Source organism: Dasypus novemcinctus, chromosome 9 (genome assembly GCF_030445035.2).
Source record: "Dasypus novemcinctus isolate mDasNov1 chromosome 9, mDasNov1.1.hap2, whole genome shotgun sequence".
In the NCBI taxonomy this organism is placed as follows: Eukaryota; Metazoa; Chordata; class Mammalia; order Cingulata; family Dasypodidae; genus Dasypus; species Dasypus novemcinctus.
The window spans coordinates 113,281,917-113,304,751 of NC_080681.1; the positions used below are offsets into that span (position 1 = coordinate 113,281,917).

Here is a 22,835-nt window from a genome sequence, read left to right on the forward strand (position 1 = left end):
GCTTTTTCCCTTTCAGTTATTATGGTCTTCAATTCCAGTAGTTCTGTGTGATTCCTTTTTAATATGTCTGTCTTCTTTACTTAGAAGCTCATAATATTCATTATTTGTTTTCCTGAATCCTTTTGTTGTTTCTCTATACTTTCCTTCATCTCCTTGAGCATTTTTAAAATAACTTTTTTATAAAGGTTTTGTATGGTATGTCCACATTCTTTTCTTCATTGGTGTTTTCTGGATTTTTAATCCTCTTTCTTTGGATGGGCCTTTTATTGTTTCTTGGTCTTGTACTCTTCTGTTGCACTGTACATTTCAGTATTTTGAAGTGTTAACTCTGAGAGGTCTGTTTCCTGGTTTTGAAACCAGCTGGTAATAAAACAGAATTCCTATTAGGAATTCTGCCCAGGGCAAATACACTGTGCGTGTTTTCCCTGTCTTAATGGGCCCCTGTCTTGGCATGGATTTTGCTGTTAGTTGTTTTGGAGTTTTCCTGTTTACAGGCATTTGGTTGACCCCTCTGTTTCCCATGGGATAGACTTCCCTCTCCTGGTTTTCTAAAGTTGGCAATCCTTCGTCCCAGACTGTGCACCTCTGTAGTTTTTTTCTTTTCTTGTTTCACTCTCCCTTTGCCTGGAGGGCAAATTCTGGGAGGAGGGTCACCTTGGGGAGGACTTTCCCATTTCAGTCTTTCCCAGTCAAAACAGGGCCAGGAACCCACGAAGGGAGTATAAACCAGCTCCAGAGTGCCCTGTGGGAGGAAGTTAGGAAGGGTGCCAAAAACCTCTCTGACAGCTCCCCAAAGCTGAGATTTCCTGGTCTGCTTAGCAAATGCAGCCCTTCAGCTTACTTTACCCTGCAGCCCTGAGGACGCCCTACGTCTTTAAACCTCCGCTGCTTTTGCCCATGTCTGGAGAGGTTTGAAGCAGTGGTGCCCTCACAGTCAGGACCCAGGGATCTGAATTCACTAATCAAAAGCCATGATCACTGTTCGGCTGTGTACAACCCCTGCTCTTGGTGGAAAGGATTTTTAGTTCCCTTTCTGTCATATCCTGAGACAGAGTGGGGGATGTGCACTGTTAGGCACCTTGTGGAGAGAGCAGTTCATAGTTCTTTACTGTAATATATCAGCCTCTTTCTTCCTCTCTTCCCTGAGTGCTGTATAGTGTTCTAGCCTCTGGAGTTTCAAAACAGTTGTTTCAGACAGTTCTTGCCCATTTAATATTTGTTTTAGTGGAGCTCCCTACTCTGCTGTCTTCCTCTGAAGTCTCAGGTAATTTTTTTTTCTTCAGTACTTTAAATATGTCATCCCACTCCTTTCTTGCCCCATGGTTTCTGGTGAGAAGTTGGCACTTAATCTTATTGGGACTCCCTTGTACAGTACACATTGCTTTTCTCTTGCTGCTTCCAGAATTTTCCCCTTGTCCTTGGCATTTGACAGTTTGATTACATTGTGTTTGGGTGTGATTCACTTTGAGTCTATTCCATTTTGGACTTGTTAGACTTCTTGAATGTATATATTCATGTCTTCTGTTAAATTTGGGATGTTTTCTGCCATCATTTCTTTGAATATTCCTTCTGCTTCTCCTTCTGGGACTCCCATAATGCCTCTATTGACATATTGGACAGTGTCCCACCAGTCTCTTAGGCTCTGTTCTCTCTTTTTCTCATGTATTTTTTTATTAGAGAAGTTGTGAGCTTACAAAGCAGTCATGCACAACATGCAGAATTCCCATACATCACCTCTCCACCAACACCTTGCATTGTTGTGGAACACCTACCACAGACCATGAAAGAATATCTTCCATGGGAAACGGACTTTGGCCCTGTGGTTAGGGTGTCCGTCTACCACATGGGAGGTCCGCGGTTCAAACCCCGGGCCTCCTTGACCCGTGTGGAGCTGGCCCATGCGCAGCGCTGATGCGCGCAAGGAGTGCCGTGCCACGCAAGGGTGTCCCCCGCGTGGGGGAGCCCCACGCGCAAGGAGTGCGCCCGTGAGGAAAGCCGCCCAGCGTGAAAAAGAAAGAGCAGCCTGCCCAGGAATGGCGCCGCCCACACTTCCCGTGCCGCTGACGACAACAGAAGCGGACAAAGAAACAAGACGCAGCAAATAGACACCAAGAACAGACAACCAGGGGAGGGGGGGAAATTAAATAAATAAATTTAAAAAAATCTTAAAAAAAAAAAGAAAGAATATCTTCCAAATATTACTAATAGGGAATGGATGTAGCTCCAACAGTTGAGTGCCTTCCTCCCACATCAGAGGTCCTGGGTTTGGTTCATGGTGCCTCCTGAAAAAAACAAAAACAACAAGCAAAACTAACCAAAAAAAAAAAAAAAACCAAAAAACAACAACTCAGGGAAGCCGATTTGGCCCATTGGTTGAGCATTGGCTTCCCACATATGAAGTCCTGAGTTGAATCCCTGGCCCCTCATACCTCCAAGAAAAAAGAATTGCTCATAGATATGGTCCGTAGCTTACATTTCTTAAGTTTTTTCCATTCTCCTCCCTGTTAGTATTCCATTCTTCTCCCAATATTAGTATTGTACATTTGCTATAGTTCATGAGAAAATGCTCTCATATTTGTACTATTAACTACAGTTTATCATCTACCACATAGTTCACTATGTTATACAGGCCCATGCTTTATCCAGTCCATCTAAAGTATATACTGAGTGGCTCTCAGTTTCATCACAGAGTTGTACATTCATCACCTCAGTAAATTTTTGAATGTCTTAGTCCAGAAGAAAAAATGTATTCAGTCCCTAGATTATCCTCTAGCATCTTTCTGCTGACATTTATGTCCTTAAACTACCCCTTTCAACCAGATTCCCACTTATAAACCAGCTGTGTTAGTTATACTCACTATAATGTGTTATCCATTAACTCTATCCACACCTTTATAGTCAGGCTGATTAAAAATTCTACATGCATTAAGCGTCAGTACTCCTTCCCAGCCCTCATCCTGTCTCCTAGCAATCTATACTCTGTGTTATAATTCCATGTGTTTATTCTTCATATTTAGTACACATTAGCAAGACCATAAAATGTTTGTCCTTGTTTTTGGCTTATTTCACTCAGTATAATGTCCTCAGGTTTCATCCATGTTTTCATATGTGTCCCAATTTCATTTCTTCTTACAACAGCATAATATTCCATCATTTGTAAATACCATATTTTGTTTATCCATTTGTCAATTAATGAACATTTGGTTGTTTCCACCTTTTGGCAATTGTGAATATTGCTACTATGACTATCGGCATGCAAATGTTCGCATCCCTGTTTTCAGTTCTTCTGGATATATTCCTAGTAGAGGGACTGCTGTATCATATGACAGTTCTGTATTTAATTTGCTGAAGAATCCACCAAACTGTCTTCCACAAAGCCTGCATCATTCTGCATTCCTACCAACAGTGAGGGAGTGTTCCTAGTTCTCCATATCCTCTCCAGCACTTGTAGTTTTTTTTTTTTAATTAATGTCCATTCTATGAGGTTTGAAATGATATATCTCAATGTAGTTTTGACTTGCAGTTCCCTAATCACTAATGCCAGTGAATATTTTTTCATGTGCCTTTCTGTCATTTGTATTTTCTCTTTGGAAAAATGTCTAAGTCTTTTGCCCGTTTTTTTTAAAAAGATTTATATTTATTTCTCTCCCCCCAGTTGTCTGTTCTCTGTGTCCATTCGCTGTGTGCTCTTCTGTGTCTGCTTGTATTCTTGTCACAGACACCGGGAATCTGTGTCTCTCTTTGTTGCGTCATCTTGCTGCATCAGCTCTCCGTGTGTGCGGTGCCACTCCTGGGCAGGCTGGACTTCCTTTCACGCTGGGCGGCTCCCTTATGGGGCACACTCCTCTTGCGCATAGGGCTCCCCTACGCGAGGGACACCCCCGCATGGCAGGGCACTCTTTGTGTGCATCAGCACTGCGCATAGACCAGCTCACCATACGGGTCAGGAGGCCCTGGGTTTGAACCCTGGACCTCCCATGTGGTAGGCAGACACTCTATCCATTCAGCCAAGTCCATTTCCCTCTTTTACCCATTTTTAAATTGAATTGCTTGCTCTTTTATTGTTGAGTTGTATGATCTCTTTATATAGTATGGAAATCAAATTTTATCAGATATGTGGTTTCCAAATATCTTCTCCCATTAAGTGGGCTGCCTTTTTACCTTCTTGACAAAGTTCTTTAGGTACAGAAGTATTTAAGTTTGATGTGGTCCTATTTATCCATTTTATCTTTCGTTCCTTATGCTTTGGGTATAAGGTTTAAGAACCCATCACCCACCACCAGGTCTTGAAGATGTTTCCCTACATTTTCTTCTAGGAATTTTATGGTTCTATCTTTTATATTTAAGTCTTTGATCCATTTTGAGTTAATTTTTATATAAGGTGTAAGATAAGCGTCCTCTTCCTTTCATCTGTGGATATTCAGGTCTCCCAGTTCTATTTGTCGAATAGACTGTTCTGACCCAGCTAGGTGGTTGACAGCCTTGCCCAAAATCACTTGACCATGGATTTGAGGGTGTTTTTCTGAACCATCAATGCCATTGGTTTATGTGTCTATCTTTATGCCAGTGCCATGGTTTTTTTGTTTTTTTTTTTTTACCAGTGTAACTAGGTAATATGATTAAATTCTGAAAGTGAGAATACTCCAACTTCATTCCCTTTTTAAGATGTTTCTGGCTATTTGGGCCCCTTACCCTTTCAAATAAATTTAATAATTGGCTTTTCCATTTCTTTACAAAGACTTTTGAAATTTTTATTGGGATTGCATTGAATCTGTATATCAATTTGGATAGAATTGATATTTTAAAAATAGTCTTCCAGTCCATGAACACAGCATGTTCTTCCATTTATTTAGGTCTTCTTTGATTTCTTTTAGCTATGCATTGTGGTTTTCTGAATACAAATGCTCTACATCCTTGCTTAAGTTTATTCCTAAATATTTGATTCTTTTTGTTGCTATTGTAAATGGATTTTTTTTCCTGACTTCCTCCTCAGATTGCTCATTACTAGAGTATATAGAAACACTACCAATAATTGCATATTAATCTCGTATCCTGGGAAGCGGATGTGGCTCAGGTGATTGGGCTCCCACCTACTGCATGGGAAGTCCCTGGTTCAGATCCTGGTGCCTCCTAAAGAAGACAGCAAGCTAGTGGAACGGCAGGTGCAGCACACTGGCACAACAAGACACACAAGAAGAAAGAACATAATGAGAGTCACAACAAAAAGCAGGGAGCAGAGATTCCCAGTGCCTCCTAAAGAAGACAGCAAGCTGACACAACAGGCAGGAGTGGCGAGCTGACACAACAAGAGACACAGGGAGGAAAAACGTAATGAGAGACCCAACAAAGCAGGGAGCGGAGGTAGCTCAAGTGATTTAGGCACCTTCCTCCCACATCAGAGGTCCCAGGTTTGTCTCCTGGTGCCTCCTAAAGAGACAAGGAAGTCAAACAGGCACCACGAAGGCAAACAGCAAGAGAGTGTGGAGAAATAAATAAAATTTAAATTAAAAAAAAAAATCTTGTATCCTGCCACTCTGCTGAACTTGTATATTAGCTCTAGTAGCTTTGTTGTAGATTTTGGGGACTTCTAAGTGTAGGATTCTATCATCTGTGAATAGCAAGTTTTACTTCTTCCTTCCCAATTTGGACACCTTTTATTTCCTTTCCTTGCTTGATTGCTTCTGCTAGGACTTCTAGCATTATACTGAACAACATTAGTGAAAGTAGGCATTGTTGTCTTGTTCCTGATCTCAATAGGAAAACTTTGTTTTTCACCATTGGAAACAATGTTAGCTGTGGGTTTTTCATATTTGTCCTTTATCATGCTGAGAAAATTTCCTTCAGTTTCTATCTTTTGGAGCTTTTGTGAAGAAAGGATGCTTGATTTTTTCAAATGCCTTTTCTGCATCATTTGGGATGCGCATCTGGTTTTTCTTTCATTTATTTATTTATTTATTTATTTTTCATTTTTAAAAATTATTACATTAAAAAAATAAGAGGTCCTCTTTGATTTATTAATGCAGTGTATAACACCAATTGATTTTCTTTTGTTGAACCACTTTGCATGCCTGGGATAAAACTCACTTGATCATGATGAATAGTTTTTTTAATACATTGTTGGATTCGATTTGTGGGTATTTTGTTGAGGATTTTTGCATCTATATTCATTAGAGAAATGGGTCTGTAATTTTATTTTTTCATAATATCTTTATCTGGCTTTAGTAGTAAGGTGATGTCGGCTTTATAGAGTGAGTTTGATAGCATCCCTTCCTATTCATTTTTTTGGGAAAAGTTTGAGTAATATTGTACTAAATTTTCTTTGAGTGCTTGGTACAATTCACCTTTGAAGCCATCTAGTCTAGGGCTTTTCATTTTGGGGAGCTGTTTTGTTTTGTTTTGTTTTGCTTTTTGAGGGGAGGGAGGTGGAGATTGAACCTGGACCTCGTCTGTGGAAAGCTGACACTCAACTGCTGTGCCACATCAGCACCCCTGAGTTGTTGTTTTTATTTGTTTGCTTGTTTGTTTTTGTTCTTTTAGGAGGACTATGAACTGAACCCAGGACCTTCCATGTGGGAGGCAGGTGCTCAAACTGCCTGAGACACATCTGCCCCCACGGGGAGGTTTTTGATGATTGTTTCAATCACTTTACCCGCGTTTGATTTCTTGAGGTCTTCTATTTCTTCTAGAGTCATTGTAGACTTGGAGTTTCTCCATTTCATCTATGTTGTTTAGTTTGTTGGCATACAGTTGTTCACAGTAACCTCTTATGATCTCTTTTATTTCTGTGGAGCCAGTACTAATGTCCCTATTTTCATTTCTGATTTTATTTATTTGTATCTTTTTTTTTTTTTTTTTTGGTCTAGCTAAGGGTTTGCCGATTTCATTGATCTTCTCGAAGAAGTAACTTTTGGTTTTGTTAATTCCCTTGTGTTTTTTGTTGTTGTTGTTGTTGTTTTTTAATTTATGTCTGCTCAGATCTTTGTTATTTCATTCCTTCTGCTTGCTTTAAAAATAGTTAGCTGGTCTTTTTCCAGTTCCTCCAGCTGTGTCATTAGGTCTTTGATTTTTAGCTTTCTTTTTTAACGTAAGCCCTCTCCAAACTGCCTTCACTGTATCCCATAGGTTTGATATGTTGTGTTCTTGTTTTCATTCATCTCAAGATATTTACTGATTTCCCTTGCAATTTCTTCTTTGACCCACAAATTGAGTGTATTGTTTAATTTCCATGTTCTTAATTTCCAGGTTCACTCCATTATGATTAGAGAAAGTGCTTTGTATAATTAAAAAATATAGAACTCTTCACAAATTTGCATGTCGTACTTGCGCAGAGGCCATACTAGTTTTCTTTTTATCATTCCAGTTTTAGTATATGTGCTGCCGAAGCAAACATGGCTCTGTTCGTTTTTGTCATTCTTTTTTCTTTCTGTTACTCAGACTAAATCATTGGAATTGTCTTATCTTTGAATTCAGTGATTCTTTTGCCATCTTTAATCTGCTGTTGAAACCCTTTAGTTAGGGAATTTTTATTTTAGTTATTGTGGTCAACTCCACAATTCCTGTGTGGTTTCATTTGAAAATTTTTGTCTTTATTGAGATTCTCAAATTGTTCATTCATTGTTCTCCTGATATTCTTTAGTTCTTTCTCTGTGTTTTTCCTTTATCTGAGCATATTGAAAATCAATTTTAAAGCCTTATTCTGGTATTTCCAAACTCTGGTTTTCTCATTGAGGTTTGTCTTGTAGTCTTTTGCTGTATACTATACATTTTAATATTTTAATGTTACCTCTAGAATTTAGTTCCTGAATTATCTGTTTCTTAAGTTTGTGATGAGGCTTATTAGTAAGGACATCTCATAAAACTAGAGGGAAAGAGGAGCACTAGGCTGTAGGCTGTACTGGGTACTTTTGATGGCAGAGATTGTCTTGAGTGCAAGGAACTAACAAAAACAAAGAAACAAATGCAAAAAAACACCTTTTACAATCTTTGCCTATTTGTTTGTGTTCTTTGGAATTTAGCCCTCCTATAACAGGGCCAAAGTTCAGGGTCTTTCTGTCTTATCTTTTCTGATCCTGGCTTTTGTGCTCCTGGCTTGGACATTTACAGGAATCCAAATGCCCCCTCTATTCCCTATAAAATAGCCTTTCAACGCCACACATGTGTTCTAATGTATGTTTTAAGGCTGGTAATCCTTTGCCTCAGTCTGCTTCAATTTGATTGTTTCTTACGCTGTTTTAGCGGTCCATAAGCCGCTTCTGCCCCCAGGGCAGGTTCTAAGGAGGCGAGCTGGAGACAGTGTCCTGGTTCACTTCATCAAGCTTGCAGGTAGCCCATATGCACATAGGCAATTATCTGCAGCTTCTGGAACAGGGCCTGGGAACTACCGCAGGTGAGCAGGGCAGGTCCACAGCCAGGAGCTGCTGCTTCCAGTTTTACGTTGCATTTTCTTGATTTGGCATGCACAGGTTACTGTTACCCTTCAGCTGTTTTTTGTTTGTTGTTTTTTTGGGGGGGGGGAGGTTGTTTGAGGAAGGTGACTCTGCCAATTTTTGCTGTTCTTTTTCCCTCCAAAAATCCTGTGGAAGAACAGAACCCAGAGTGTCTCAAGCCACTGTCTTCATTGACCAGAAATCACCATTTTATCTTTTAAAATAATTTTTAAATAACTATATTAAAGAAGATAGACCATTTCTGACACTGCCAATAAACCATGAAAAGAAAATTGAAGCACAAAAGTAAAAATTCCCTTGAAACTAAGCTACAGTTAGGGGGTTTATTTCCATATTAATACTTTAACATCACTTAAGGGAGCTCAGAGGTAAGAAATGTATCATCTTCTAGGTTCTCCTCCTGACCTTTTTTTCTCCTCCTTCTTTTGTTGTCAATGTTGTTGCAGTAAATTCCAAGCATCCAGAATTAGAATAGATGTCTGCCCCCATCCACCCTAACAATTGAGATAATTCAGTATAATTGCGAAAGCTCCCCCAGTGTTGGTCCTCCTTCCTTTCTTCCCTTTCTCTCTCCTTCAAAACTTTCTCTCTTGAAGTAGTCACTCACTGTTTTGAATTTCAGGGTTATCAGTCCTAGGAAGTTTTTTTGTTTTTTTGTTTTTTTTAATAATATATATCATGATGCTTGGCATGCCTGAGACTTTAATATAAATAGCACCATACTGTATTTATCCACACTAATTATTTTACTTAACTTATGTGTTTGAGATTTAGCCTTTTGATATATGTAACTCCTGTCCATTTAGTTTCACTGTAGTTGTAGCATCCCAGCATATGAGAAAATGATTTCTTGTTGACAGTGTGTTTTTCCGCTCTAGTTCCTTTGTATTAAACATTGATGATTTAGGTATTGGAGACTAAAGGATGATGTTGATATTTGTTCTCTTATTTTCCATGTGTCTTAAGGCATGTTGTGTTTTTTTGCACAGTATAGCTCTTATATGGCCTAGTGAGTGGCAAATGATACAAAAGCTGTTTGTTGTGGATCATGTAATTAAAATCACGAAAACTGAAGTGGGAGATGCAAACCCTTCAGAAACACAGTATACTTCTGAACCTAGTAAGTTTTCATATTATTCTCGGTTTCTATATGATTAAAAGTTACCCTTTCAGGGGGAAAATAAGGATACGTGAATAATGTATTCTCTGTTTAAAATTTAAAGATCATGTGATTGTCCAAACTAATATTTCCCAGACAGGAACTGTCCAATAATCATCTCACTATTTGTATGTTTATTAGTTGGCGGTTCTTTGATGGTAATTCCTCAACCACTTGTATCTTACTTCTTTTAGAACTCTGTCCAGAATGCAGAGAAGGCTTACTGTGTCAGCAGCAGAGGGATCTGCGTGAATACACTCAAGCCACCATCTATGTACATAAAGTTGTGGATAATAAGAAGGTACTGGATATCCCCCTTGTGGCCATGACTAGTAACAGTGATGCTTGCTTTTTGACTTGCTGTTGAATTTTCACTGAGGACCACATTTTTGTTTCCTCAGAGCTATTTGGCATCAGAATTGAAATTGAGAAATAATTGAAAATGGATAGTTTAGGTGATTGTATGTAGATTTAGTCAGTTATTATTTGGTAAGCAAATATTTATTGAATGTCATCTTGGTGCCAGGAATAGGAGCTTAGGAAGAAGACAGGCAAGATTTCTGCTCTCAATAATACGTACACCTAGTAAGGAAGACCAAGAAACAACCATTAAAATAATAGGGCAATTTCATACAGGAATGAGTATTTTGTAAGTTAAGGAGAGCAGTCGAGTGGTTGAGCTCCCACCTCCCACATGGGAAATCCCAGGTTCAGTTCCTGGTGCCTCCTGAAAAAAGCAAAAACAAACAGCAAGCAGGAAAACCAACTCAGGGAAGCCAGTGGCTCAGTGGTTGAGCCCCTACTTCCCATATACAAGGTCCCCGGTTCAATTCCTGGCCCTCAGTACCTCAAAAAGAAATGTTTTTTGAAAGAAGTTAAGCAGGGGGAGAGATTGATGGAGGTGTGGCAATAAATAGGGAGTAGACAGGACAGGCTTCTTGAAGGAATAGTTGTTTTATCTGAGCATTCACTGCCTGGGATCCAGCCTTGGGAAGAGCTGGGAGAGAGTGTTCTGGGCAAAGGAAACCAGGACCACAGGGATAAGGCTAATGTGCTCAATCGGGAATGAAAATCAGTGTCTCTAGAGCAGCTCTCTTCATGAAAGTTTCCTCAGTACTGGAAATGTTTTGTGTCTGTGCTCTGGACTGGTAGCCACTGGTGGCTATGGAGTGCTTGAAATGTGGCTAGAGTGACTGAGGAACTGCGTTTTTTATTTTAACTCATTTAAATAGTTTCATGTGACTAGTGGCTCACATAGCACTGGTCACCAGTGAAGTTTATTCCAAGGAAAGAAAGTGATATAGTGTGAAGGGCCAAATTCTGTCACGTTTTGTACAGGAACTGAGATTTTATTCTAAGTGTAGATGAGAAGCCTCTGGAGCTTTTCAAGGAAGATCATGATGTAATCTGATTTATGCTTTAAGAAAGACCACACTGGCCATTGTGTTTAGAATTGGTAGGACATGACAAGAACAAGGAAGGCTAGTTTCAGGGTTCTTGGAGATGATGTGCAAGGAAGGTACAGTAGGCAGATTGGGATACGTTTTGGAAGTAGGGACTTTAGAACTTGGTATAGACTGGATTTGGCACATTTTTACTGTATTCAGCATGGCCCTCCAGTAGATCCTGACTCAGATTTCTGGACATCTTATTGGTGTGAGATTATTAGGGATTTTGGAATTAAAGATAAAATAGAATACATTTGTTTGATCAGAGTTACTAAAACACATTGCTTTATTTATTTATTTATTTAACACATTGTTTTAGAAGGGGGACTTCCAACTTAATACTCGTGATCTAGGGTTCTGTTTTACTAATTGAACTAAGGCCTTCATTTCCTAATTTACAGAGAAAGTGAATTTAATAGTTATAAATGCCTCAATTTCCCCCCTACAATTTAAAACTTTTGTACTTTTAAGTACATGTAATAATGGTATAGATAAATAGTATCCAATTTATTGCAGTTTCATTATTTATTTTTAATTTAATAACATTATTTCTTAGTGTTCTGCAAAAGAGCACTTCTTCCATCCTTCATTTTCTCAATTCTTATAGAACATTATAACTCCTGCCATTCTGTACCTAAACATGTTTGTGTACCTGAAAAGGCTTGACCAAGTACTAGGAAAGGGGTAGAAATCGTTCAGACTCTGGCAAAATAACACCAGTTTAAAAGCCCAATAACTACTCTGCAGAGACCTCTTAAATTTATGGGGAACACTTTAAATACAAGGACAAGTCATAGGATAAAAAATATGCTGAAAGGGCTGCCTTGAAAATGAAGGATGCTTGATCCTGATCCACTGTCCCGCCTCTTATCCCACTGGTGATAAAGGTTTTCTTCCTCCTGATAAAGGTTGCCAGTCAACTCTCTCTGCATGCTCCATAGCATGACTTCCTCAGGTCTGACCTACTTCTCTCTTTTTCTGTCCTGGCCCTGTTAGGTGATGAAGGATTCTGCTCCAGAGCTGAATGTGAGTAGTTCTGAAACAGAGGAGGACAAAGAAGAAGCTAAGCCAGACGGAGAAAAAGATCCAGATTTTAATCAAGTACGTGCTGAAGCTTCCTTGTTAATACATCTGCTCTTTTCAGAGAGCAGCCACTCCATGACCCTGACCATCTCCCTGTACCCTCTGGGGGATATTGGTTCTCAGCTCCCTTCCTTTTTTTTTGTTTTTTCCTTTCTCTTTCCTCAGTTTTGGTGGCACACTACGGCTGTTCTAATTTCTTGTGAAAAGCTGTGGACCAGATTATTCCAGAATTAGTATATTTCTTACTAGTAAATAAGAAAGGCTAAAACATAAAATACTGATTCAATTTTTACCTGGGAAAAAAAAAGACTAAAATGAGATCCATATCTTGATTTGCTGCTTAATTACAGAATATAAAAAAATAATTTGCTCAGGTTCCCTCTTCATAGGCAAAGTAAATAATAAACTTGATGGAGGGCGCATATACAAGAAATTTTCAGGTTTCTAATTAATGTATTAGCGTTAGCCTTTCATTTTCCATTTCGTAACTAATTTAAAATTCTTCTATTAAAATGTGTTCTGTTGTAACTTTCTACACCTCCTATTTTGTTGCTTGATATTCTACATGTTGATAGTGATGGTAGAGAAAATTGTATTTATAAAAACAAATAATGTATAAAGTGTGTTTGGTTGGTATGTGTTATAGGTAAGTTTCAGTTTCTTAAAAAGATCACCGTGTAACAAGACATTCTGTAGATACCTTAAATTCATGGAATTTCTACTCTTTAATTCCCATTTAGTTTGATTAAATATTTGTGTTCTTTCTTTCCTGGTAAAATACAATATAGTCAAATTATAGTTAGCATTCTCCCTGAGGGAATAAAAGTGTTAGATTGGCCATCTACTAAATCTGTTATAGAGCAGAATTATCTGGGCCTGTTGGCCTGTTTGTACAGACTGATGCTATTGTCTCATTTTCAGCATCGATTAAGAGAGTCTGAAAAACTTTTGACTTGAATCTTGAGCTCCCTGAGGTAAATGTTACACAGGTTTCCACCATTGTAAAGGATTATGTCAGGATGGTAGAGACTTCATTTGTTTTCCATGTCTTGTTGGATCCCATGAAACGTTAACTTCACACCACCCAGGAAAGAAAACACCAGGCAATTTTATGTACCACTCTGCCAACAGTGATAGGCGACTCTTGTTAAAACTATCCTGGTAGATTTGTATTTTAGCCAGTCAGCATGGTAGGATCCCTTTACTTCAGTGCTAACCGTGTCTATCCATTCTATAGGACTGTCACTGATGCAGTTTTCAGCTTTAACGGGATATTTTCCTATTATAATAATGACCTTACTAAAGCCTATGTGCCTGTGTATGTCTTGTGTTCCTTAGGATCGTTTTTGAGATTACTGAATCAAATACCATGACTCTTGAGAGGAGTGTGCAGACCACACATTGCCCTCTACCTTTTAACTTGTTGTCAACTTATTTTCCATTTCCCCGTCTCCTTATACAAGCCATCTTTCAAGCCACAGATCTACAAACTAGTGTGTTTACTTTTAAAATTGATATATTAAAGCATACACATACACCACGGAAGAGAAAGAGAGTATATCCTGATTCATGATTATTCTCTTGCATTTATCTGCTTCACATGTTTTGATTATTACAGCTTTATAGTATTTTTTTTTTAAGATTTATTTATCCCGCCCCCCCCCCCCCCCCCCCCGCCATTGACTGTTCTCTGTGTCCATTTGCTGTATGTTCTTCTGTGTCTCCTTTCCTTCTCATCAGGCGGCACCGGGGATCTGTGTCTCTTTTTGTTGCATCATCCTGCTATGTCAGCTCTCCGTGTATGTGGCACCCCTCCTGGGCGGGCTGCAGTTTCATGCAGGGCGACTCTCCTTGTGCAGGGGCCACTCCTTGCATGGGGGGGCACCCTTATGCAGGGGCATCCCTGCATGGACCAGCACTCTCTGCACGCAGCAGCACTGCACATGGGCCAGCTCACCACATGAGCCAGGAGGCTCTGGGTATCGAACCCTTGGACCTCCTATATGGTAGGCGGACGCTCCATCTGTTGAGCCACATCTGCTTCCATATAGCATGTTTTAATAATTGATTTGGGGATCTTATCTTTTTTCCAAATCTCACTCTTGTCATCAATTTATTTTCTATTCTTCTGATGAACTTCGTAAATTAGTTTGATAAGCATAAATGTATGTTCTTATTTGTCATTAGTTTCTGTTGTTTCAGGCTTTCATTTTAAGCCTAAGAGTTACTTAGAAAACTTTACATTTTCAAGTGATTTAGATTTTGGGAGTCTAACTTATTTTGAATGTTTACTTGTATTCATTGTGGCCATAACCACATCAATTTTTAAAAAGTAGATATGGAATTAGTCTCCTCAGTTCTGGATGATAACAGCGTTCACATTTGTAAATATGATAGTGTGTGTTGGGAAACACTGCTTTTTATGCTGTAATTATTTTTTATACTTTGTAATTTTCTTCTGTCTTCCTTTCTCCTTATTTGGATATTATAATACTATAGAATGTTTTTAATGTTTTGGACCGACAAAAGCTCTCAAACCCAATCTTCCTTGAGAAAGAGTAGATGGCCTCTGAAAAATGTCAAGCTGTTTCAGTTAAGGCGTCCTCTTAACTTTTCTTTGTAATACATTACAGTATCTCAGTACACAGATGGCTTCTGCAATTGCGGTTTTAAATCCTCATAATAAAAAAATGATGCATTTCTGTTTGTCCTTAATGGAGATGAACACTGCCCCCTCCCAATTCTCTAAGCTAGATCAACCGAGTTCCTTTGACTTTTTCTAAAATTTAGGTTAATGATGTACCCAGTATTGGGTATCACTTAGGTAATTGAAAACCTTCTAAAACCATTGGGCTGGTTTTTGTCAGTTAAGTTGGATTTAAATTCTATGGATTTTTTCAGAAAAGACAATTCTGGGAAAAGCTTTTAGACCTATTTAAAATCAGTCTTTGAAAAATGTATCTTGCTTGATGCTCAGGGCTTTGTTTTTAGATTCTTTTTTGTATTTCTAGAGTAAAATTACATGTTGTTATGGATATGTTTCCTTATATTTCTAATTTTGGAATTCAGGTTCAATTTGTTTTCTTTCTGTAGCTGATATTGAGAAAAATGTTTCATCAACTCTGATAGTTTTGAACCTCTATATATGTACAATTAACTTTTTCTTAAGTATCTTCTTTTTTTTTTTTTTTTAAGATTTATTTTATTTCTCTCCTCTTCCCCGCCCCCCCCCCCAGTTGTTCGTTCTCTGTGTCCATTTGCCGCGTGTTCTCCTTTTTGTCCACTTCTGTTGTTGTCAGTGGCATGGGAATCTGTGTTTTTTTTTTGTTGCGTCATCTTGTTGTGTCAGCTTTCCGTGTGTGCGGCACCATTCTTGGGCAGGCTGCACTTTCTTTCACGCTGGGCGGCTCTCCTTACGGGGTGCACTCCTTGCACGTGGGGCTCCTCTACACGAGGGGCACCCCTGTGTGGCAGGGCACTCCTTGTGCGCATCAGCACTGCGCATGGGCCAGCTCCAAACGGGTCAAGGAGGCCTGGGATTTGAACCGCGGATCTCCCATGTGGTAGACAGACGCCCTAACCACTGGACCAAGTCCACTTCCCTTAAGTATCTTCTAATTTCCTTTGTATCTATTTAGACTCAGAGCTAGAGCTGAACCTAACCTTGTGCAGGGCCTAGCCAGTGGGGTTATCACTCTGCCAAATGTTCGTTTGTATTTGCATCCTGATCCTTTTCTGCTTTGTAAACCTTTGGTGCTCCATTGGTAGTGAATATGTGGCATCTGTGTCCATAATGACACCCAAACTGTTCTGCTTATGCACAACTGACAGTAACCAGAGCCACAGCCTCAGGGTTACCTCATCCTGATTTAATTAAATCAGAGAATATTCTTTTCAAAATCCTACTTCTTTAAAAATTAAAAAAAATTATAAAAAATCCTATGTCTTCCTTTCCCTAGCCTGGTTAGCAGAAGAATCTTGACTCTGCTAACTTCTTATTGAGGCATTAATAGGGGTATTCTAGCAGGCCTTTTGCCTCCTATCAATTATTTTTTTAAAAATGTGAAACATCAGTACAACTATGTACATATGTCCTCATGTAGATGCTTGTACTTTTTTGGTGAACCATTTTTAGGTAAAAGTAAGGACAGTACCCTAATACTGTGCTCACAGAATAAGAAAATAGGCAAAAATAATTCCCTAACATCATTGTTTATACCTGTATTGAAATGTCTCTAGCTATCCCGAATATACCTTAAATGTTTTGTCTTAAACCAGTGTGAAATCACGGTATACATTATTTTACATCACTTTTGACTGTTATCATCTAAAACAGTTATTCTACCTTCCCAGCCCCTCTTTTCCCTCCTTGACATTGACTTAGAGACTAGTCCAATTTCTTATAGATTGTCCCACATCCTGAGTTTGGCTTATTGTCTCCTGTTATTGATTTTAACATGTTTCTCTATCCCCTGTATTTTCTGTAAAAGGATACTTTGCAAGAATAATTCTTAGGCAAAGCTGTATATTTCATCATCATGGCAAAGAGGCCCAATGTCCTTTTCCTGTTTTTAGTTAAACTGGGTTTGATGTTTTGTTTAAGGTACTAGCTAGCTTTCATTTTAAAGTTGTCAGAAGTTTTTATTTGGCTTTCATGTCATTCTCAAAAAGAGAAGAAAATATTGAAAACAAACAAATGAATTAGAATTCAGGTTATTTATGAATTAAATTTCGTAATCTTGAAGTTTTCCAGTTTATCACGTGTGCTTTTTTATTTAACCTCAAATTTATCATTTTTCTTTTAAATATCTGTTTGTTGTTGTTGTTGTTATTATTATTATTATTATTCCTGGAGCTTACATGTAGTTAGAGATACATATTGCTCATCCTTTTCATTTTTCCACTTTGTGTGAGCCTGATAAGGGATGCTGTCAAGTTTCTATTCGTTGTTTACAATGAATTTCAAGTGACTAAAGGACCCATAAGTAAACTGCTTTTGCTTACATGATGATTTCACTGCTCTTTGTTTTGAATATTTATTTATAGAGCAATGGAGGAACAAAGCGGCAAAAGATATCCCATCAAAATTATATAGCCTATCAAAAGCAAGTTATTCGACGGAGTATGCGACATAGGAAAGTTCGTGGTGAGAAAGCACTTCTCGTTTCTGCTAATCAAACATTAAAAGAATTGAAAATTCAGGTGAGGAAAATCACATTTGTTTAAATGCACCCTGGATTTAGGAGGGCTTTCCTGTTTTCATGACAAAGTTTTTAGAATAGTTAGGAATCTTTCTATGAAGATGAACACGCATTTTGGATCCTGAAAATTTAAGCAAGCTCTAAGTAACTTTCCAATAATGAGAAACACTGAGAACCATTTAATTTGCCACACATTAAGGTTGTTCCAAGATAATTTTTCTCCCACTTTATTGTGCTGTGTGTGTTTTTCTTTCACCACTCAAAAGGTCTTTGCGCCTATTATCAGGATCTGCTTTGAGATTTAAGGGGAGATAAAGGGTAGCCTCTTGATTGGTTTTTCACTTGGATGAGACAGTTCTTTTTATCATCATATTTTGGGTGGCAGATAAAGTCTATTTGATAGAATTTATAAATTATCTTTACCTTTCTTTATACAGAGGTGTCTTCCAAATTTGTTGTAAAGGTTCATTTTAGATCATGCCCTCTCTATACCCCTCCCCAAAAGCACTAATTGCTTTGTAAATAAACTTGGTAAATGTAATGGAGGTATGTGAAAATGCTTCATGATACTGTTATTTCTTGGTATCAGTACTAAAATACTATAAATGAGCACTCCAACGTTACTTCTCAAAACCCACACAAAAGGAGGTGATACGTTCAAGATACCCATGAAAAAATCTGGCCCCTAATCTGTTTATCAATGGTATATATCCAAAAAGTTGATCAGATTTCCCTCTTTGCTACTTTTTGCTACTTTTATGTGGCATAGTTTACTGGTTATGCATTTTTCTTGTTGCTGATATTTATCATTGCAATTAAGGCAAAAGTACAGGCTTCCTTTGAGAATGTTATATGTTCCAAATTATCCTGAGAACAATATTTCTCTTGGTTGAACCCACAACTCTGAAAATAAACTTGCTGTCACAATATCTTTACTCTGTTATTGTACCTCTTTTATCTGAGAAAGCATGTTTCTGTCACCGACTTTCTGCCTGTCGGTGGTAAACCTCGAACATTCAAAACCTTCAAATTACAAATAGAGCCCCTGTGGATGAAGACATTTTAAAAAGCTGCTGCTTTTGTTAGAGACTCTTTTGAAGAATAGATCAGAAGTCAGCAGAAATAGCCTCTCCATCTAGTTGCATGTTACCTGCATGAGTGAGCTTCTAGAAGGCAGCATCTGTTCAGACGAAACCCCCTAGATGTGCTCTTCTTGGATGGTTCCTTTGCAGGATCCTTCCTCTTATCTGCCATTCTTGCTTCAAGGACCACTGTGATCCAAACAGAATCAAAAGAAGGGCAATGAAATCTCATTCTCTTCTCAGTGCTCAGTGGTAGTACCTTTTAAAGCTTCAGCTAAACCTGACCCTTTTGTCCAGCGGCCTTGGTAACAGTGGAGTTTGTGGTGGGTATCTGTGTAATCCTTATTTGTTGGTGGGTGGCCTTTAAAAAGCATGAAAATACATTTTTAAAAAAATGTTTGATGAATCCTTTTTCTCTAGGAGATAATAGTATCATTTTCAAATTAATAGGATGTCAACCTTTGCAAAACTCTGTAAATATTCTGATTCTAGACATACACATATAGAGTTGCTTGAAGCCTTAAGGAACTTGCTTTGCTTAATTATTAATTCATTGACCTATGATGTCATAAAGTAAATGAATACAATTTATTCATCTCTTTTCTCAGAAGATACTCAGTGTTTAATTGTATTATTTCATTTTCCCAAAAATAGATCTTGAGTGGGTGGTATTCCTCGCCTTAGAGAGGAGAAATTTTGGCACAGAGGTTAAATGGTTGGCATCTGAGACCATTGCTCCTGTATTTCCTTATTTCAGCCCCAGCCGCCACAATGAGCAGCAGAGAGCTTACCTTCAGGAACAGGGTTTTCATTGTGTCTGTTACGCTTCGAGATCAGGAATGCCACACCTCTTCATTAAACACTTATATGATATTAATTTTACTCAGACATTTTTCCTAGCATTTAACGAATTATTGTACTATGGGCCTCCATGCTTTTGATTGGCCTATTCCCTCATTCTGAAACGTCATCTTCTCACTAGCAAGCACTTGTTTGTCTTCCATAGCACATCTGCAAACCTGTCTTGGCCTCCAGTTATGGAACTGAGTGCCTCTTCCTCTTTGCTCTCAGTAGATCCTGCATGTACCTGCTGCCACCATCTTCAGTACTTTATTTTGCCCCTATTCCTGTGAACCCTCTAGGGTGGGATTACTCACTTTCATATTTCCATCACTTAGCACAGTACTAGACATATAGTCACTTTTTAATAAATGCTCCATTAGGTGTTGAATGAACTTAAATGCTCTTGTCTCTGTGCTCAAAAAAGAAAGCATGAGCATTGGCCCCTCATTGATGGTACTCATGTCTTAAGATATTTGCTGTTTGTCCAGTCCCATAGGACAGCGCCAAAGCGCTTAGCCTGTAGGGAAATGAACAACAGTCCTACTCAAGCAGCTGTGGCTTTGCCCATATTAATTTAGCATCAAACATTAATACCTGCAATTCTGCTTTCTTCTTTACGGGTCCTGTTTGCTAACCTGGGGCTGGTAGCCTCTGCTTGATGCCTGTGTGCTGAGCTACGGCTTTGGCTTTCCTGTCAGTACTTCTTGCTTGACAGAAATCGGCTTATTGTCTCACAGGCAGATCACTGATGATGTCAGTGCACTTTGCATTGTTGGCCACAGATCCCTGTTTAATCAATCCCTGCTTGTTTCTCTGGAGCTGATGTCCATTTGAGAAGTCCAGATAAGATTCAGGCACGTGGTTAGGGAGGAGGCCAGTGTTGTTATCCTTGTTCTTGTTTATGTATTTGCTATTAAAGTTATTTTTCTGGTGACTTTCTCCCCAGCTAGAAGAGTCTAGGCCCTGTTGTATATACCCACAGTTGGTTGGTTTAGGGCTGCTTTCCTAGGCTCCTTTTGTCTTTCCAGATCCAAAGAGTAGAATACTGAAAAGGTAGGCTGACTCTTGATGTAATATAAGATACATGTGATAGAATGCATTCAATGAGTATGTAACTAAGTTATGAAGCATAATAAAATGAATACCCCCCCCAAAAAAAGAGGAAAGAAAAAAATTACTCCTGAACTTGCCCTCCAAGTTAAGAATTAGAACAATATTGGGGAGCAGATATAGCTCAAGCAGTTGAGCACTTGCTTCCCACATGGGAGGTCCCAGGTTCAGTTCCTGGTGCCTTCTAAAGAAAAACAACAAGCAAAAACAAACAAACAAAAAAACCAACTCTGGGTAGCCGGTATGGCTCAGTGGTTGAGTATCACCTTCCTGCATACAAGGTCCCAGGTTCAACCCCTGGCCCCAGTACCTCAAAAAAAAAAAAAAGTTCATATTTTGGTTCCTAGAGCAACACTCAGATTAAGAATATGTGACAGTCCAAGGGCTGGATTTTGTGGAAGGGCTGCTTGCTAAAAGACTTGGATTGTTTATGAAAGGATGTGGGACCTGGGAATGGTGGGAGTGACAGTGATGACCTTGCCTAAGCCAACCCAAAGTAACTGTCACCCCAGCTCCACCTTTGCTTGTTTGATTTCCCCACACCCGCACCCTTGGGGAGGTGGCAAGGTTCAGAACAAAAGAATCTGCATGCAGTTGTTTCTTAATTCTCTACCAGACCTCCTAAAATGTTCCCAGATATATTGGGATTATAGTCTCAGTAGGAATGTAACGAGTGGGTTGACTGCAAACAGTAGTGTCTTTTGTTCTCTGAAGCCTTTTTTGTTTTGTTTTGTTTTGCTTTCAAGCATCTATGTATAATTTATTCAAATAGAATAGAGATCTCAGTATTTTACTTTATACAAACTTTGTTTCTTTTATATTGGCACAGATCATGCATGCATTTTCAGTTGCTCCTTTTGATCAGAATTTGTCAATTGATGGAAAAATTTTAAGTGATGACTGTGCCACCCTTGGCACCCTTGGTGTCATTCCTGAATCTGTCATTTTATTAAAGGTAAGTAATAACTCCTTAATTGAGAAACCCTAGATGGATTTAAATGATACACACCCATGTGTAAACTATGTGAAATGGTTATTTAAGGATGCCTTCGGTATCCTCCTCCTCAGGGTATAGTATTAAAAGGAGCTTTTGCCAGGCCTCTGGATTAACCAGCGCTGGCTGAGACACATGAGACTTGGAGGAGTTCACACCATCATTGGGTCTAGTTTTTGTGTGTCACGGTAGGCTCCAGTGACACCACGACATCAAAAACTGCCAGTATCTTTTGAAGGTGAAGGTGAAGATTTTTCCCAAGCCCTCTGGGGTCACTTAGCTCAGTAGCTAGGCTCTCACCACCATTATTCTCCTCATTGTCACCGTCTTTCCTATTCCCTATTGTGGCAGGGTGATGGTAAACATCCCTCTCACCTACTGCTGAGCCCCACACCTGATTTCTCTTGTTTGATGTTCTACAATAAGGGGCCATAGTTTTCTTGGATCCACATCTATTTTGCATTCCCTTCAGACTGGAAAGGAGGGTAGAGGTGTCAGGTTGACCCCTCTGAGCCCTGAGGATTGATCGTCAGCCCTGGGAGCACCCACGTTGGGCATCCTGCTGGACCAGCTGGCTAACTCAGACTCAGGCCACAAAGTTTCTGTGGTGTCCTGAAAAACACGGGCATGCACGTGTATGTGTCTGTTTTGGACTACCTGGAGATCCTATTGTTAAAACCATACTTGATACCCGTGTCTTACAATTTACTTAGAAATGCTTTAAGAAAAAAAAAGATGATGGTTACATACATGATAAGGATGAATAGGTAACTCATAACTTATTTACACTTTTACATGTAGAGCTATTTTTAACAAAAAATATGAAAATCCCTACTATCTTCACTGGCTAGTTCCTTATGGCCTCATCAGCCTTTTCCCTAACTTCTGGATTAGCAGACTTACTTACCATTACTAGTAAAGCATCCTCTCTTCATCTTGGCTCAAAAGTACCAACCAATCAAGTTAGGAAACAAAAGTAAAGGTGAGTTTCTGTCAAAACAGTCAAAATGCTTTAGGTTGGCTTAATGGGATTCTTGTCCAGGATATGGAAATTGACCCTAGGTAGACTGGTTTTAGTAGAAGGAGAAGATGTTTGGGAAAGTAGGGGCTTCTGAAGTTGGAAAGAAAAAGAATCATTGAACCATGCTCATTAGCCCCATTTACCTTCCCTAAAGGCCTAATTTAGTTACTTCCCTTTGCCTCTTTTGTTCCTTGGTTGCCAGAAGGATCCCCACTGTGCCAAACCTCACTGCATCATGTGGTAGAATAATTTTTCAGGTTTTTGAACTGTGGCATCTGTGCTTTTCATACCCTAGAGCCTGATTCTGGTATAATAAAGTTTGGCCCTGAAACTGATGAAGTGGATCCTGATTTACTCCTACACACATAGACACACCTGCCCTGCCCCCTGTTAACTTTTTTACTTTTCCTAGAGCTATAGTTTCTGTGGAATGATTTTGAAAACCTA

General features: G+C 39.0%; 1 protein-coding gene and 1 non-coding gene across 3 annotated transcripts in view; one reads left to right on the top strand and one right to left on the bottom strand.

Annotated features, from left to right (window-relative positions):
* Positions 1-22,835, top strand: part of USP48 (ubiquitin specific peptidase 48) — a 125,706-nt gene that overhangs the window by 96,125 nt on the left and 6,746 nt on the right. For both annotated transcript variants that reach the window (XM_058304170.2, XM_058304171.2), the window contains exons 20-24: positions 9,437-9,567; positions 9,801-9,907; positions 12,051-12,155; positions 17,184-17,339; positions 21,203-21,328. In XM_058304170.2, coding sequence (XP_058160153.1) covers positions 9,437-9,567; positions 9,801-9,907; positions 12,051-12,155; positions 17,184-17,339; positions 21,203-21,328 — 625 coding nt within the window. The remainder of the gene's footprint in view (positions 1-9,436; positions 9,568-9,800; positions 9,908-12,050; positions 12,156-17,183; positions 17,340-21,202; positions 21,329-22,835) is intronic.
* On the bottom strand, positions 7,284-7,388 carry LOC111762959 (U6 spliceosomal RNA). Its single transcript, XR_002795950.1, has one exon. It is a non-coding gene; the product is annotated as a U6 spliceosomal RNA (small nuclear RNA).